Source organism: Haemaphysalis longicornis, unplaced genomic scaffold (genome assembly GCF_048455015.1).
Source record: "Haemaphysalis longicornis isolate Haplotype H1 unplaced genomic scaffold, Haemaphysalis longicornis Haplotype H1 scaffold_7, whole genome shotgun sequence".
NCBI lineage: Eukaryota > Metazoa > Arthropoda > Arachnida > Ixodida > Ixodidae > Haemaphysalis > Haemaphysalis longicornis.
In genome coordinates this window covers 44,543,091-44,561,991 of record NW_027526422.1, presented here as the reverse complement: position 1 = coordinate 44,561,991, position 18,901 = coordinate 44,543,091, and the positions used below count along the sequence as shown (strand labels likewise).

Below are 18,901 nucleotides of genomic sequence, written 5' to 3'. Positions count from 1 at the left end.
TTGAGGGAGAAAGAAAACTTTATGTAGAAGTATTTACATTCTTGACCAGCGTGAACAGGCAGTGCCGTAGTTCCGTCCACTTTCTCCTCGCTGTTATTAGGAACGCACCAATCACAAAAATCCATGGCGCTCATATTCTCGCCCACACTCTCACACAGAGGGGGCACGTTTCCCTCTCGCACATGTGAAGGTCTGGTTGACTCCGGTGAAGCAGTCTGCCTAAGGTCGAAGCCCTTCGGACCACCGATGTTGAAGCGTCGGGAGGACATCTGGGACCCCTTCTGGTATACTAGCATTGGCGGCTCATTGAACAACGGCCTTTACAGAGTCATCAGCCACACCGCAAAGTGCTGGAGAACGATGCGCGGCACGTCCCCAAAGAAGCAGACAGGAACGTCAAGCCTGCCGCCAAAAGTGAGGCGCCGCATGAAGCCTTTGTCGCCACCTCTTCGGAACGTTTCCTGTCATTAAGGGGGCATTCGGGGGCGGTTGGGTGGCCGAGAGGGCCGCCGAAAGCGGATTATGTCCAGCAGCCGCGGCACGGGTCGAAGACGCGTCATTGTGTAGACGACGGGATGTTCCTCGCCAATGAGTGGGGTGAGGGGAGGGGGCACTCGGTCGACAGCAGACTTGGGTGGTCGACCCCAGGACGGCGAAGACGGCTTTCGCGACATCACGTAGACCTGGCTTGATGCCTCCGGGTCGCGCAGCGCCTGCTGCCAGATGGATTGGGAGGCAAGGAGTCTGCTCAGCCCTCGCACAGAGTGAAGTGCTCGTCGAGGGCGCCACAGGCTGGGCATGTTTGGGGGTGAAATTAATGGTGTGGGTCATGGAGGTGGTCCGAGCGGGACAGCCGCAGTGGCAGCAAAGTCGGTACCGCAGCCGCCCTACTCTGTTTATCAGGCGCCGACTGTCGTATGTGGCTTCCTGTACTCTTTTCTGATGCTCCGTGTTGCTTACGCGGCGTAGGACACGGGCACGGAAAGATATGCTCAGTTTTGCACATGGTCATCTGCTGTAGACAAATTTCTTGATGCAGCGGGGTGCGGAAATCCCTGCTGCTGAAAAACACCCTCCCCCCCTCCCCTAATAAAAATTTCGGGGGGGGGCCCGGGCCCCTAGGGCCCCCCCTCTGGCTACGGGCCTGCACAGCCGGTTTACACTTTTATTTAGTTTTGGCATTTCAAGCAGCTTAGGTGACTATTTGTTGTACTGCGCTCGTGCAGTAAGCGTCGCCCGAGTTTCCACAGTAGCTCACGTCTAGCAATTGCATTTCGTAGACGTAAAAGCGTTCGCAGATGCGTAGTCGTGCTGCTGACCGCTGTGCACTCTTGCTCCGTGCCGCTGTGCTTGTTCGCCCAGCGCAAAAAAGTGCTCTCCGCGCCCTAGTTTTACGCTGTACGGTAAAAATATCAGTTGATTTTATTTCCTTAGTACCTATATTGACTTCGCTGACTCTTCTCCCGCCTTCAAGAGGCCTTATATTTTCCTACTGGCGTACCAGTCAGCGAAGCGTCGCATGTGGGCTTGTGCAGCGCTTGTGTGAAGCGACCTTGACTTGGAGCTAGATACAGTGTACAAACAAACCAAGTAAAGAAAGGCACATTCTTCCATTCACAAACGTGTCCTGGCTTCGTTTCAACTAAGCGAACGAATTGCGACGACCCGTCGGCGGCCGACAGACGAAACGCTGGGCCGACTGACTCTGTCTGAAGGCCGGGGAGCCGTGCAGTAGCGCAGCCAGCCAATTGCCAGCTCATCCCCTCCTGACGTCACACGAAAACGCCACAGAAAATGGGCGAGCGTAAAGAGAGGAGGACAGCATTTTCGAATTAGTTTTTCTACTAAATAAAATCGCGTAAACGCGCCTAGAGTGGTCGAAACATGGCCTGGGGACTCCGGACTACAATTTGCGCTAGTAATCCTGCAATGTTTACATATCACTTCAGTGTCCCTTTAAAAGGACTTGGTACGTAGCTTTTCATAGGTATTCATGGGGTCTTATGGAGGGTATTTAATGAAAGGCCCAAGGGTCTTCTACTTTAGTGTCAGACAGCTCATCTGATGCCTGAGAAAATGTCTCCCCATCAAAACACTTCAGTGTTGCAACGATGCCGACTTTAGAGGTGCATAGTGGATACCAGTGTTGCACGGAACGGCGTTACAAGGAACGGCGTTCCTGGAACTAGTTCCTTTTTGGAGGAACGGAGGAACGCCACCGTTCCATTAAGGGTCGGTGGAACTGTAGCGGTAACTCGTTAGGTTTTTAAAGGAACGGCAGGAACGGCATTCCTGCCGTTACATCACTAGGATTTGGCTGTTTTTGATGCCAAGGCTCGAGTACAAAAATCCACAAAGCGCTACTGCGTTTCTCTTCCTATAAGATGGTCAGTTTGCCCGCCCTTCAGCCGTACGTGCTTCCTCGAAGGTCAAAGGCAGAAGAATAACCACGCAGCAGGCCGCAGCTTGTGCTTGCTTTCATGCTGGTTGCTCACGCGGCGTTCGACAGGTGAATAGCGTAGCCGCGAGAATGCTTTTCACCTTCCATCCTTTGTTTGGGGAGGCCAGGATGCGTGTCTGGCCGATAGAATTGTTCCCTGGCGGGGAAAGATTAGAGTTTCAGCAGTCCGTCCGTTCTGTCGTATGCGTTGTTACCGGGCTGGCCGGGACCCGTCTGGGCACTTGGGCATTCGTCGCGGTAGGGGGATTAGTTCCGCGGGCCTGCCTTCGCCATGTCCGCGCCTCCTCACCCTCCCGCGCACGCAGGCGCAGACCGGTCCCGGTTAACCCCGTAACAACGTAACCAACGGAACGGACGGACTGCAACGGGATCCGGGCATTTCGGTGTCGGACATTTCGGTCGAGGACCTTTCGGTGCGGACATTTCTGTGCACGGACATTTTGGTGCACGACGTCTTGGCCCAGACATTTTGAGTCAGGGGATGTCCTAGGCATTATTTTAACATTTTAGCTTTAATATTGTAATTTTGTGACTTGATATGATTTTACGTTCAAGACTTGTGTTTGCGCCGCCGTGCGTTTTAGGACATTAGAAGCTGCGGCTGTTTTCAAAAAGGCCCGTTCTTCCTCCACGACAATATCCTAGACCAGTTTTCGCAAATTCATTTTACCAAGGCAGCCCAGCCTACGTAATACTCTTCATAAGGTTTTCTGCATTCCGGGGCTAGCTAATGTTTGTTACGTTTTGGATATTGAGAGTGTGCACGTAATTCATGTAATTTGAGGGTGTCTGATTAAAATATATATAAAAAGGCATTAGACCATCGTAAACACCGGTTTATTGTCTTAGCCAAAAAAGAGCGAATATAAATTAATAACCTGTCGTAAATGAAAAAAAAAAAAATAACGTGTGCTAACGAATTCAATCGGCTGCATAACAGGTGTCCACAGGAAGAGGGAATAAACAAAATATATAAATGCAGAATATCTAAAAATACCTGGCAAAGATCAAAGAGGGCATCAATCAAAACAAATTCCCTGCTCCACATTGTTGTCCATAACCCACGTTTAGCGGAAATAAAAATATAACGGCTGTCGCAAACAGGCAAGAACCGGATAATTTGGTCGCCGAAAAGTTTGCGTACCGAAATGTCCGTACACCGAAATGTCCGTGCACCGAAATTTCCTCACCGAAACATCCTGCACCGAAGTGTCCTAGACCCGTCTCGAGTTTGTTCTGTGCTCCCTGAAAAAATTCGCATCGGAGCGTTTCTTTTGACTATTTTTATCTCCAGATAATCTGTGGCCGGCGGTGTTAATATTCGTATAATATACGTAGTTCGGTGTGAGTTTTAAATGTCTCTCTTAATTTCGCCCCAGGATTATCCGATATATTTTCATTTAAAGACCTAATTGTAACGACAATGTAACGACACGTTCCAATTTTCGAAGTGGAACTGGAACGCGTTCCTTTCGCAATAAAGGAACTTGTAACGGGAACTCGTTTCAAAATTAGGAAGGAACGAGGAACGAGCTTTCGTTCCTATTTTAGAGGAACGTGTACAACACTGGACTGGATACTAGGGTGAATTCGGTATCTAATTTGACGATTCCCACTTTCGAGTTTGTACAATATTCTTTGTCGTGGTCTCGAGCGTTTAAATCTGCGGGTATTGCGTGTGTCGCCCACTGTGCTCCCGACGCTCATCCCAGGCCCCGCGCCTCAGCCGTTGCCGAGCGCCTGTGGAGCCGTGCGGACGTTAACAACACCGACGACGCCAGCTTCAGGCTGGACCAACAACGCTGTCGCATGCTCAGGTATGGGTGCTTTCTGAGCGCTTGCTTGATCAATTCATATTTTGGTTGTTCGCGCAAATTTAACCCTCATAGTCACGCGAGGAGTCCGTGCATCCAGATGTCGTTTATGGGAACAAAACGCACTAATTGGCACCATCGTTGGCGGGTTCGCTCCCGTTTTAGGGGCGAAGCCCCTTAGGGGCTCGGGCTATCGGCGTCTCATGTCGTCATAGTAACAATCGTAACATGTAGTCACGGTGCTAAAACAGAGGGGCACTCGTTTGCGCCTCGCGCTAGAACGTAACGCGGAATAAAAAAACACCGGGACACTCGTTTACGCCTCGCGCTGGAACGCTTCGTAACGCGTACTAAAAAAAAAAAAATACCGGGACACTCGTTCACGCCTCGCACTATAACGCTTCGTGCTTCAAAGACACGAGAATTTTACAGCAAAGCTGTACACCTCTACCCCCAACGTTTCATCTCTGTTGGCAAAAACGGCAAGGAGCCAAGAATACAGTTATACACTGCATGCTTCGCCCCTCCCCAGGTTTCACGTTAGTGGAGATGGCCCGGGATTTTTTTTTTTCATGTACCTGGCACCCAGAGCGTCGTGTGTCCAAGATTCAAACAAAGGAATTCACAAACATAACAAAGACCAGGTCAATGAAAAATAGCAAGCGCCTTTTATTAGATGCCACTGGAACGTGAATAAATAATGCTTTCCGGCGAAGATATTCTGATATCTTCAGCGTGTTAAGCCCAAGTTATCAGAAGTGCGAAAATTGTATTATCAAATACTTCGTTCAATAGGTCCCATGAGAGCTCTCTAAGAAAAAAATTTAACCCTTCATTTAATGCTAGAAATTCCACCGGCGGTAAGTGTGAAAAGTACCTTTGGAGCAGGCCGTTTGATATTCATGAGCTGCGGATGTTCCACGTACACTAGACACAGTCCAGTCGTTACAAAGCACGCGCTTTTAGGGCCCACATAGACACTGGCATGATCGAAGTGAAAAAGGGTCTCTTCTGTGGCGATTACCCTATGTCTGATACCCGGATGCTGAACAAATCTTGGTGCGCGCTCCCGACGCCATCCATTTCGTGATTGGTGCATGCCGTACGCAGACGGGAAGCATAGCCCGACGTGCAAGGTCGAAAAGAATGCAGCATGAAAACTTGGGAGTTGAATTTTAGCTTCAGAGAGAGAGACTTTAAGAACAAGGAGAAAAACCGAATCCCGGCTCGAAGTGCACGAGGTCCCAGTATGTATAAAAGCATCAAGCTTGATGATTCAGTAATCATAAGGAAAGCCCTTAGAGATATATACCTGGCAACAGCGGCCAACGAAACACAAAAAGGTACAGAAAGAAAACACCAGCGTGATCACGAAGGCAAGGTAGAATGACTGTGCAAATGGTTTCAGCGGTGATATATGTGACATTAAGGCTCGGATAAAGTTCAATGGCTATAGGCTGCAGTGGCCCAGTGGCCAAGGTTTTGCGCCAGTGTTAGCACGAAGTCGTGGAGTCGACTGCAGGCCGCGGCAGCTGTTTTAATGCGTATAGTTGTTTGCAGAGTACCCCCACAGCCAGGATCGTGTAAAACCCTGCATGTCCACAATAACCCAGATTCGGCGGACGTAACATCTATAATCGTTACAATAGCCTAATGGAGATAATTGGTCGAATAGAATTGTGAAAAACCAAAAAATCAGAAAAATAGAAAAAAAATTGCCAAAATGGCGAACTGTGTAACGCCCTGCATTTCCACAAAAATGCAGATTTGGCGGAGGTCGAACAGAATTTTGAAAAACCAAAAGAATAAGAAACACGGAAAAAGTAGTGAAAATGGCGAACCGTGTAACGCCGTGTATTTCCACAAAAAGGCAGATTTAGCGGGACTAACACCTGTAATCGTTGTAATAGCGTAAATGGAGGTAATTGGGCGGGCAGAATTTAGAAACTCCAAAGAACTTGGCTGTAAAGAACCCTCACTCTAGACAAGTGGCATATGAATGCTGCACATGATCAGGCAATTATCTGAATTTCTGCAGATTTTTCCTGGTGGAGACAGAAACAACAGCAGTAACAGCAGCAACAACAACAACAACAAAAACGCCCCTGTGTCGAGATTTCGGCGCCCGATTATCCCCCCACAAGTTTAAAAAATTGACCTTTAGTAGCGCGTGTATCATTGCTCAGTTGACTCGGCGTGCGAAACCGCATTTTGAACTTGAAGTTGAAAGACAGAGCGTACAAAACGCGACTATGCAACCAAAACATTCCCTCTGGTTAATTTCGGTGCCGAGGGACGAGAATGGCCAAACTGTGGACGTTGAGGAAAGACCGGATTCAAAACGACCGCAAATAATCAAAGTTATTGCGGAGCTCTCATACATCGAAGTCGAAGTACAAAAGGGAAGGTTGCGATGGTTTGTCCACGTCGAGAGAAGGAAAACGGCTCCCCTGTACGTTGTACTTTACCTGAGTGTCGATGGGAGGAAGTCAAGACTCTGAAGGACACACCAATCACACGGGCTGTTATCACGGCCGGCCGCCTGCTCATCCGGCCTTATTAGAAAAGAAATAGCAGTGGCTTAGCTCGGCTATGCCAGGATATACGTAGCGTGATCTAAGGTTCAGCAATCCAGTCCAGTCCAGTCCAGTCCAGTCCAGTCCAGTCCAGTCCAGTCCAGACCGGTCCAGTCTAGTCCAGTCCAGTCACTGCTCCTCGCGCATGCGCAGCACGGCTCTCCAGGAGCCACGCGAAACGACTATCAAGCGGCTCCGGCGCACCGTCAGACTTGGCTACTGCGCAGCGGAAGCGCACAGCTGGGCACGCGCCGGCGCCAGTCCGTCTGCCGCGGCTATGACGTCACTCCTCTGGAATGCGCAGACCGGCGAATGTGCAGACCCAATTCTCTACAGACCCGTACTCAAATTGGATTGGGCCAATTCAATACAATTCAATTGAATCCAACCTAATCCAATCCAAATATAATCCAATCCAATGCTCCTCGCGCTTGCGCAGCACTGCCCTTCAGGGTCCACGCGATACTGCTCAACCTCGGCCAGTGTAGCTTACGCTACAAAATGTACAGAGATTTATCCATCCTTTGCAGCACACCCAATTTTTGCTAATGGTTTCCAGTAATCTAGATGTAATTAAATCATTGAGGTGGGAAATGGAGTCCGGTGCGTATGCCCTCCTCTAGTTGAATGGGGACATAGTCGAGATGCGTGGATCGGGGTGGGTTTCAAGTTTGATGTTTAACACGCAAATCTGGCTACGCCAGGAGTATCAGACGTTTGCAACAGCTGAGGAATAATTTAGTCGACGTAAAGGTCCGATATTCGCACATACGACAGCTTTCCTATCCCGCACCAATCGGAACTTCTACAGTCGTTAATCGATCCCACGACTTCGTGCTTCTTAGCCACTATGCTACCACGGAGCTGTATTGTAGCCCGGCCGCAGAAGAAGGTATTTCGTTACGCTCACGCGCACAGCTGCAGCCTTGACTATACCACATTATTTCGTAAAACATAGCCCATTCTGCTGCCAAGTTTTGTGATTATTTGTGGGAACTTTCAGCGTTGTACTTTCTTTCGCAGGCGCGGCATACCGGCTCAGCCTATTTTAAATGGCTACTGCGGTGACTACGAATGGGACCTGGACGCTCCGTACCACATCGATTGAGTTGGACCGCACGTAGCGTACGTGCGGACCACCGAACGCCACTCGTGAACTGCCCGCCGGAGTCAACTCAATACCTCAAAGCCCCATAAAAATATTTGGGGCCAGTCTTCGCTGTAAATATTGTTTGGACTGTGTTAGCGTCGTGTATTCTTTGTAACAATCAAACTACTTTAAAGGCTATGTCTCCGGCATTATCCCAATTTTGGGACTACTGCAAAACTAAAATCCCTTGGAAAGCATTGCCCAATACATCTCATCGGTTATGCGCTCCTTTGTGGGTATGCAACATTGCGTATGTATTGAAACTAGCACCAAACAAAATATCTACACGTAAGTGTTAAAAACACGAGCTCTGCGGTTACTTGCAGTTTGCTTAGAGAACGTCTTCTGGAAGCGTGACTGGGAACAGTGCTCGGCATAGACAATATTTAGCTTATACAAAAAACAACTTGGGACTTGTTAACGATCTTGTTGCACAGAGATACTTCGCAGGCAGCTTACAAGAAGCTATTAAAAATATTCATGGGAAAGTGTGATGGCGGAATCAACGATGAAAATTGAAAAACCAGAACTATGTCTTGGCAGTCTTTGTCTTTATTCAACGTATACCTCCAGTGCCCGAAGGCGCTATAGCAGTGGTGTTACAGGTTTGAAAAAAACGCAACTTTAATTCACAGCAGACGCTTGTACATTTCAGAGCCCATTGCACCCATGTATCGTTTAAAAAAAATGAACTGGCAAAAATTCCAGTCCTGGGACGGTATTTCCTGAGTTCAAAGGTATTATCAATTCGATTTGACAAATAATATGGCGTCTGTAAATGTGTATCTTTGCCGATTCGAGTTCTATTATTATATATTAACTATAGAAGTTTTAATCGCAATTTTCTTCTACGCGATGAAAGCAGCTCTCAATTCAATTCCTGTTTCATAGCGGTACAACATTACCGACATTGATACCCCCCCAAGACGAACCTTGCCGCCATGTTCTGTGTTCAGCTACCCGAGATACAAATCGTCCGGGTACCCGTACACACATCCCTCGCCCGTAATCAGGCGGCCCATGCCGCTGCCCGCGTTCAAGTACACCGGGCCATTATCTACGAGGGACAAACATCGCCTGCTGCTACCACAACCGTACCTCTCGTAAAATATGGAGATATTCTGGCCGACTATCACCAAAGCAAAAGGATATTCCCGTCTCCCCATCACGAGTTATCCAGACAGGAAGCCACAGGCCTCCGAAAAATAGAAACAATCTCCTATCCTCAACGCACCCTTCTTCGTGCCATCTGCCTCACCCACCACCCAGCCACCTGTAATTTCTGTCCCTTACCCGGCACCTTATCCTATCAAGTATGGGGGTGCTGACAAACGCCAGGCCTACCCCTCCCCTTCCCCTTCACCCTCTTATGAGCCTGAAAAGTCCGGATCCGTGGACCCAGTGCATACTGGTGAAGAGGGCCTGGACTGCCAGCCAAGGCCAGGGCATCCCGGACTAGTGACGCCCCCCACCGGGCGGGTGCCCTAAGAGTAGCACCAGCGCTCGTGAAATAGACATTTATTCATCCTCCTCCTATCTTATCACTCAGAGATACCTGCGCCGGATCCCAGACTGCGCAGGCGTATTAGAAGACTGTTCATACGCACTTCAAATACGCACATTTTTTAAATCGCTGATGCGAACATCGTAAGTTACGCCGAATAATATTTAACACTCTCGCAGCTTTCAACGTAATTCACATGCATACATTCCATGAACAGTAGAAGAAAAGAAAACACCCAAGTATTTGTAACTTGCCTTCGTGGTAACTGGTACACCATTAATACAATATGTATATTCGATCTTTTTCTTTTAGAAAAATAAAGGTTTACGCACTTACTAAAATTCAAAGACATTTTCCACGCTGTACACCAGTCATGAATACGCACCAAGTCGTTTTGAAGTTGGGAGGCATCCTGCTCACTCCTAATTTTCCGGTAGACTATACAATCATCGGCAAAAAGCCGAATAGGCGATGAAATACCAACAGAATTATAATTTATATAAATTAAAAACAACAAAGGACCTAAAACAGAGACAGGAAAAAAAAATGTCGGGAACAATCAAATCAAGGAAAAGAAATCAAGGTAATAATTAGCGTCAGTCGGGTTTTCGTTCGCGATGAATTTTGAAGCAATAACTATTAGCCATATTTTACATGGAACGAAAAGTGTATAGTTAATGCATATGTTTAGTGCTCGTTTATGAAGAAAATCATGCGCTCTTACGACGGAGGGCAAAGGGGTACTTGGGTAAGCCCAGAGACAGCCGTAGTAAGGAATGTGTTGGAGGTCACGTTTAGAGATAGACAAAGCGGAAACCAGAGCAGGCAATAAATTAATTATCTGACATTGCAGAGTTGTCGAGTGCGAGGAATATGAAGCGACAAAAATATCCGGGCAGTAAGATTGCCCCAACAAGGTACTGGCAAGAAGAACAGCGAAGTCGAAAAGTTGCTGATAATTCCCGAGAGTTTTTACATTGATGTAGCAAGACGTGGGATAGCACTGGGCATGGAGACCATTCATAATGTATGCCGTGCACGGACTGCACCCAGCTTTGGTGACGTCAGCACGGACATTCAGCTTGGGCGAAACTTCACGTCGACTGCAGAGAAGAAAAATTGACAGGTTCTCTTATGTTACCCTAAGACGGCTTAGGACGAAAGCTTGATTGGCGATGCATTAAAAGCAGAGACAGGATTTCTCTTGGTTCGCGTTCTCTTTTTTTTTCCTCTGCAATCTCGTCCACTGTCGACATGTCTTCCCCCTCTTCCCATCTTTCTGCGTGGACGGCCACCGCTCGCTACTTCCGAGCCTAAGCTCACGCTATGAATCGCCTCGTGCTGTGGAACGCATCGCGCTATGGAATACTCCCGATGGAGATACATGTTTTATACAATGGTGACCGCGGTTTTCATTCGAGGAAGTTAAAATTCGACTTAAAGATGGGACGTATGAGGCCTTTGTCTTAATATATTGTCATGTGTGTAACTGCGACCTTCCAGGCCCTAGGTACGCAGAGACAATGGAGCATGCTACCCCCTGTGTGAGTACTTGCCACGGGGCACAACAGAAGACAATGAAGCGCGTTGGCTTGTGGCTCGTGCTTTGCGTTGTACGCCATCTTGCTAGCCACCGCTGTGGTGCCCCGCCCGAGCTCTCATCTTCAGTTAGGTACATCGTTTAATAAAGAGCGCTCTTCCTGCGTGCAGCCAACCTGCGTCTCCGTTTGGCAAGGCGCAAGAATATACACACAGTGAGCGCGACAGATGCAGTATCGATTCCGGACACGAGTGCGTGCCTGAGCTCACGAGGATTTACCGCCTGCTATTCCCTGGCGCCCCTCGTTCACTGTACGCAGCCTACCCAACTGTCTATGCCACCAGTGGAAGCCCCGTGTGCTCTGAAAAGGCTGTCACTTGACCTGGGCCTGCCCAAACATTCAAGCTGCCCATTCTATCCCTTGTCTAGCTCGTATGCAGACAACCAGCGCAATCCGGTCCTGTGTGCGCGGAGCAAAAGCCAGAGCTACAAATGGGCCTGGAACGAGGGCCCTTCTGACCATTCGGAGACCACAAACTAAAATTGTGTTGATTCAATAAAATGTATTGTTCTCTCTTTGTCTTTGTCTCTGTATACCTATTCTGCTCTATCTCTCTATCTTCCTCTCTCTTGCATGAAATGCTGTCGTGTTGCAATTAATTTGCCTGCTCCCAGCGATGTCTGTTGAGTCGGTCACGGCAGAATAAACGGGAGCCCACACGCATTGCCTAACATTTCCTAGAGTAATTTGTCCAACTTCTGAAGGAATGTTTAGCAACTTGCTACCCATGTGTCACCTCATGGCACAGACGCCGCATTATGCAGAGCAGTCCTTCAGTTATCCCTTTTTTATTCCAATGGAATTATCGTGATTCGATTGCGTACGGTTTTTCAGTTTTCCCTTGTTCGCATCGTGTTGTTGTTTTTTTTCGAATAGGAAAACATCCAACTAGACAGAACACGGCAGAAATCTTTGTCTTGCGACATACGTTTCTACAGTTATTAAAAGTCTAGCAAAATTGTCGGCCGTGCTACATACAAGTGTAGAGTCACTACATAAGGCTCTGTCTTGCTTTAAGATGCACATTCCAGCAGTTTCACGGAGCCATTCTGATGGCCATGGTTTGTCTTGCAGCAGACGTCCTGTGATTGAACTTGAACATTGAACTTGTCCGGAGAGTCTGCTGTGGAAAGTGTTATGAGTCGCACATTTATCCCGAGTTCTCTTCATTGAAATTCGTTTCATTGGCACACCCTGTCGTGTTCCGAGATTTTTCTTCAGTCCGTTGGGTCGCAGGCTATGCGTAAGCACTGCCATACGTTTGACAATCCGGTCTCGAATTCTAACTATCAGTATCATATTGAATGATGCGTTTTTCTTTAGGCAGCGAGATAGAGGGCTCCATCCCGATGTGTTCACAGCCAGTTTAGCATTGAAGCTGGTAAACAGTCGTGTACCGAGATGAATGCCTTTAAAAAATTAAAGCCGTTCCCCTCAATGTGAAAGCTGTCGGAACTGCAGAGCAGTGATTTGCCATAATGAGGCTGTGGCGCCGTTATCCGCTCACTCCAACCACCCATCAAGCTCCTCGCCACCCTGTCTCATTCCTCTCCTGATGAATTCAACGTGGGTTTGTCCAACGCATTTCAAATTTCCCGCCTTCGCACTGTTCGCGTGCCCCTCGCCTGAAACTGCGCCAGCGGGAGTCCTGTTTTTTCTGTGCTTGCTTTTTCTCCCGCACGTGGCGGCGTTGCACTGCCACTGTTTTTCGCTTACTATCGTAAAAATCAACCCAATGAGCGTTCCTAACTAAATGAACGCGGGCGCTAGCTGTTAACTACGTATATTTTGCCTTGAATGTACCTGTAGTTTTCTTTGCTCTAAACAACGACAAGCGCCAGCGGGTCACGAATTTCGAACGCTTATGACTATATAAACCGCTTGGCTTTCGAAGCCTCTGGGAGACGCCGCGACGACCGAACGCCGTGTGGCTCTACTTGGGTCCAGTGAGCGAGCTACGACGACAAGGCCAGCCGCTAAAGTGCTCTGCACTTAGAAACCGGGACGCTATGAGTCAAACTCACACGTACTCTTATACCTACGGCGTCGCTCAAATCCGCCATTCACTTCGACGCTAAAATTCGCGTTATTTTGTCAGTACGAGGTCTGCGGTGAAAAACGGGAGCCCTTGACTGGGTAGGAGCTTTGATGGCAAAATAACCAACAGAAACAACTGAAAAGGCATTAAAGCCGCCGTGGAATAGCCTACCCTCGGCATTCAGTGAAAGTATTATGCGAAAGTGATTGCGGAAAGAGCAACGCCAAAACTAGCGTACGAATGAGGCACCAGGCGTGTACATCAAAACTATAGACGCGAAAGGGGTGGGTCCCATGACGGAACGTGAGTCAGCCGCTCAACAAACAAACAAGTAAACCAAAAACAACGCAAGACGAAACAAACCGACACTCGACAAACCAGTTCATCCGGCCTGTCACAGTTTGTTTTCCTTCAAGTTGTCGAGCGGAAACCTGACTTGTTTTCTTCCCTGCCGCGCCGAAAGAACGGCATAGCTTTAAGGAATAAGAAAAGTAGCTAGTTGAATGGCTGATGTGGGCTCCTTCGAGTTCCGCCATGGTTTGACCGCTGCATACGCGCCTTTAATGTCACTGCACTTTAATCGAAAGGGTAATGTTCGCCGGGGCGCTGAACCGATGCCGCGGGCAAAACACACCCAAGCAAGAATTTGCGGTTGCATCTTCACCCCAAGGAGGCAGCACGTCACTGAAAGCTAAACGCAAAACAGCACGTGATTCTAAGTACCTTAACATTGTTGACTAGCTTATATAAAGAGTACGAATCTTATTCAAGCATCTAATCCTGCAGAGAGCGTAATTCAGAATTAGCTAACAAAAGTTTACTACAATCGTACACCAAATGCCAATAGTGTGTTTTACAACATGTGCAATGCCTATACCTGTTGGCATAAGCGTAGCAAATTTCTTCTTATCTTTGCAGTTAGGGGCAAACGGGCCGTCTTGTACGTAATTGGGAACAAGTAAACCACAAATTCCTCGAATTGATATCTACATCTTTGCTAGTACCTTTTAATGACCTCTCAGGCTCCTTAACCTTAATTAAGGGAGCTAGGAAGACAAAATACAAGTTTGTTTTATTAGAAAGATTTAGTATTTATAGTGTCCCCATCGCTTGCCCGACAGCAAATGGTGCCGTATTGACTGAAAAAATTCATAAGTTTAGGTTAAAATTTTGATTCTCCCGCCAAATCGTGTGTTTTGGTGACGAGTACAATGAAGGCATAACGGCGCGTATGCAAACTCCCACTGCGACTGCGCCATTAGGCTCTGCAGTATTGCTTGCCGCCAAACATCCCAAATGGCGCTAGCATAGCATACTCAGCACTCCGCCGTTGCTTTGTTTTTGACCGTATTTACACCTGGCTTGTTTTTGTTGCGGTAGGAAGTAATCGTTTCGTGAAACATGGGGTATGCTTGACAAACAGGGTCACGTAAGGCAACGTCGTTTACGCCAATCGGCCAGCGTCGTGAAAGACAACTCCAAAGCGTTGGACTGCCGTGCAGCTAAAACAAGCATAGTGCGCCCAGTAACAACGGCAGTGCGCATCGGTACTTCAATGTTTACGTGTATTTTCATAACTTTTGTTGTCTACCGCACCATTCTTACTGCTGTAAAATAGATATGCATTATATTTATGCGCAAATAGCTTGTTCGGCAAGCTTATAAGCTCTGCCTAATTTGCGATTGCTTTTACCGCCCTCAGCCAATCGCAGAGCAGGCTCGTATGACACCGGTTCTGTTGCGGGAAATAAGCTAGTGGGTCGCGTGGCTATTCCCCTTTTTCCTAATTAAATAGCTTATTTGAGCGAAGTTTACGTTAAAAGTGGAGTCAGTATGATTCTAACGAGGCAACCTTTTGAATGAACCAAACTTGTGTTTTGTCTTCATGGATCCTTTATATCTGGCAATATCACGCACGGTCTTGTGTCAAACGCTTATAATATACGTCTTCGGTCTGTTTCGTCTGGCAGGATGATGCACTCATGACGACTGAAAACAGAGGGCAAAATGCGTTACGCGGCTACTTTTCTCCGTAATAACGAAATAAGGAGCTTCGCCACGCTTGGAGCATATGCATCGCAGGTGATTTTATCGCAGTGTGTCATGTAGGCCTGCATTCACAAAAAAAAAAGAAATAAAAGGGTCCGGTTATACTTATATCATCTAGTCCATTCCCTAAATATTTTTGCTGCGTTTTGTTCTCACCGGTACATTTAGCGTAGAAAGATGTGAGCTCCCTCCGTCGGCGGCCACGATGGGCGAAGAGTCCCCCCTTCATCGAAAACGGCGTTGTTCGCGGAGGTGCCTCCGCGCATGATCAGCACGATCTTCTCAGGGGGCGTCACAGGTTCCCTTTTGCCGTTACCTAGAAAAATTACTCCCACCTCCCCTCGCGGGAACCCCTGTGTAGATGCGACGCATAGGGGGTTCCGTTCTTGTTTCCGTTGGGTTGATTCTCCCATCGCGTGAAACGTGCCGTGAACCCCCTGCCGCGGCTATGACGCAACGTGTCGCAGCTATTGCGCAACACAATCCAACACAATCCACTTTAATCCAATCCAAGCCAATCCAAGCCAAGCCAATCCTATCCAAGCCAAGCCAAGCCAAGCCAAGCCAAGCGAAGCCAATCCAATCGAATCCAATCCAATGCCCCTCGCGAGAGTGTTCGCTATCGGAGAGGAGAGGGGGTGAGCGGAGAGCACAGCTCGCGAGGCGAGGAGAATGGTCGAGGGGTGTGGACGGAGAACGACAACGCCGTATGGAGGGACAAGGCGAGTGAATGAGATGCCGTCGCATCTAAAACTGGCAGGTGCCTTCGTCCTCTCATCTTACGTTACCTCTTCGTATGACCTTCAAAGACAGTTTGCGCTTTTCTGTTTCCACTTACTTGAACTCTTCATGAGAGGTGTGTCTAGTGTATTTAACGGAACGAATAAAAGACGGCTTCACGAGATGCAGGCGTACGGGGCCGAACCTGCCGGACAGGGTGATCTGTCAGTCGCCTCGGCTGCGTCAATTGGCTCTGGCTGAAGTTTATTAAAGACAGTAGTCGTTCTTGGGCTACATAAACCCAAACATTTTGGTCTGTCTGTCTGTCTGTCTGTCTGTCTGTCTGTCTGTCTGTCTGTCTGTCTGTCTGTCTGTCTGTCTGTCTGTCTGTCTGTCTGTCTGTCTGTCTGTCTGTCTGTCTGTCTGTCTGTCTGTCTGTCTGTCTGTCCCTCGATTTAGCCGCCCGACCAAAAGTTGACAGAATTCTTGAACGAAACGTTTATATATAGGCAAAGCTTTTCCGATCCATTAAATCTCGAAAAACACTTCATAATTGTCAACATTGGTCAGGGAAAAGAACGCATAAGGCATATTTGAGGCAAGTTTGCAGTGTTTTTTTTAATTAAATATACAAGGCTGCTTGATTTTTGCAATGCAAATAAAAAAGACAACTGAGAACAATATTTTACCCAGCAATACAAAGATCGAACTCGACGAGCCGGGACCACGCGGCGGTGTCACATGTTCAACAGTGGGGCTCTTCGATTTACAGTCTCGGACTCACCGCGGACTCCCCGAGAAGGAGTCCGGCATTCGATTTTCTCATGTATCCCTATGACTTCGGGGAATCCTCGGACTACCCGCGGACTACCCATGGTGAGTCCGAGACTGTAAATCGAAGAGCCCCAGTAACGAAAGGTTTCAATAAATGGCGCGCGAGCAGTGGAACGCGCGAAAACTGAATTGCCTTTAGCAAATCTCCTGCGTGCTTATCGTGTGAGGAGCGAAGCTGGTGGGGAATGGCACTAGAGGTGGGCGGGGCAAAGAGTAGAGACGTTTACGTGGCAGGGGCAGCCAAATAGTAACGTTTTTCGACGACATTTGCAGTGAAGGGAGCAGATACGTAGCCAATTTTTCTTGTCTCCTGTTGATGTATGTTGTGGTACACCAGTATGCAGTCTAACTTAGACCAACTTTAGCAGTAAAAAAATCAAGTAAATATGCCCAGCTGTCCTTCGGGGCTTCACCTGTATCGACTGCAATGTAGTGTAGCGACTGCATGGAATTCGGAAGATGCCCAGACAAGTTGCGGGCACGCGAGGTGCAAGAAACGCCGAGTGAAAGCCTTGGTAGTGCTTATCGTTGTACGAGTATTTCGACTGTTCTCAATTTAAAAAGTCCCCCGAAGCGATAGCCCCGCGAGATAGTGAAAAGAACAACAACAACAACTCGAACAACAACAGCAACAACTCGAACAACAACAACAACAACAAAAATATATAATGGTAGGTCCTCAGGGATTTGCAGAAATTCCCTCTCCCTCGCGAAAGTGATGCTCGCTCCGATGCGCACGCCTTGCTCCGGCTTTAGAAGCCGCCGTCACGGCGTTTCTGGCACACCTTGCGAACCTTGCTTTGCATTGTAAACGTCTCAGTAGTCACGTTTGCTCCGGCATGGACTGCCTATCGCTGCTTTTGAAGACGATAGTCCTTAATGGAATACTTCAACGCGGAAATTTTGGTCTGTCTGTCGGTGTCTGTGTGTGTGTCTATCTGTCCCTCTATTCACCACCTGAACAAAGTCAATAGAGTTGTTGAAGAAAGCATTATATAGGCAAAACCTTTCTAAACTTCTCAATCTAGTGGCAATGATCATACTCGTCAACATTGACGAGCAAAAAGAAAAACATCGCGCATATTTGAAACAGAACACCAATACCTAAGTGATATTTGCAATGTTCTTGTAATTTAAAATACATGTTTGCTGTGCACCAGTATCGACATTTGGTCGCCATCAATTCAATTACATTTTGTGTTTCCACCTTCTGGGTGCTGAACTCGCGTCAAACTCTATCGTATAACGAGTACAAGCGGTGACGGGACGTTTAAAGGAGCCGATCGGCGGGCGCGTCGGACAGAGATAGCGGTACGAACGCAGCCCCACCGCAGCCAATGCAGCGCCGCCTGCTCTGTGCTAGGCTTGACGTCCCCCTGTCCGCCCGCGCTCTGCCGTTCTCTTCTTCTGCCTCGCTCTGAGTTTATGGAACCACGGCGCCAATTTTTGCCGACAAAATAACCCCGGAGTAAGGAGGCAGTGTGCCTTGTGATGGAGTTTGCACTCCGCTCCTCTAACTCGCCCCCCGACCGGCTTGCAAGGCTCGCAGTTAAGCGCCCGCGGCTGAGGGCGATTCCATAGATGTCAAAGCGTTCATTCACTCACTCACGGGGGAGACCTTCGGTGCGCACGGGCAACTGCCGATCACTTGATAACACGCACTTACGGGGCATACGCGGCCCGCAGCAAACAATGTATACGAGCGAGTCCAGCAAGATCAACCTTGCAGGCTCAGGGAAAGACGGGTGCATTGAGCGGTTTAAGCCGCGTCTTTGAACTTGGCGACGTTTTGTTAAGAATAGTATTGCTCTAAGATCACGTCACGTTGGTTAATTTGTCGGTTTAGGGGATTTTAATTTGTCTATATAAAATGATATATTTGGCGTGTAAGTCCGGTACGGAGCAGGAACTGTCGTGACGTCGCTTTGCAGAGCTATGTCATTTCATCTCGGCAAAAATTTAGACGGGGAGGGGGAGGGAAGCCTTGAATAGTAATAAACACATCTAAAAACGTGCGAACTAGGTTTTATGCGCTCAAGTTACACCTAGGCTATGAGTTTAGTGGCACTGTTGTGGAGAAGAACGAACTAATTTCTGCCGCCGCTTTTTGCGCCAAAAATAACGCATATCTAGGCGCTTATATTTCTCGCCTTC

The 18,901-nt window shown here is 48.0% G+C and overlaps 1 protein-coding gene across 1 annotated transcript in view; it reads left to right on the top strand.

Annotated features, from left to right (window-relative positions):
* The window catches only part of LOC144145427 (beta-hexosaminidase subunit alpha-like), a 36,229-nt gene extending 24,606 nt beyond the window's left edge, over positions 1 to 11,623 (top strand). The window contains exons 12-13 of the mRNA XM_077677040.1: positions 4,174 to 4,278; positions 7,875 to 11,623. Coding sequence (XP_077533166.1) covers positions 4,174 to 4,278; positions 7,875 to 7,959 — 190 coding nt within the window. The 3' untranslated portion in view covers positions 7,960 to 11,623. The remainder of the gene's footprint in view (positions 1 to 4,173; positions 4,279 to 7,874) is intronic.
* Positions 11,624 to 18,901: the final 7,278 nt, after the last annotated feature.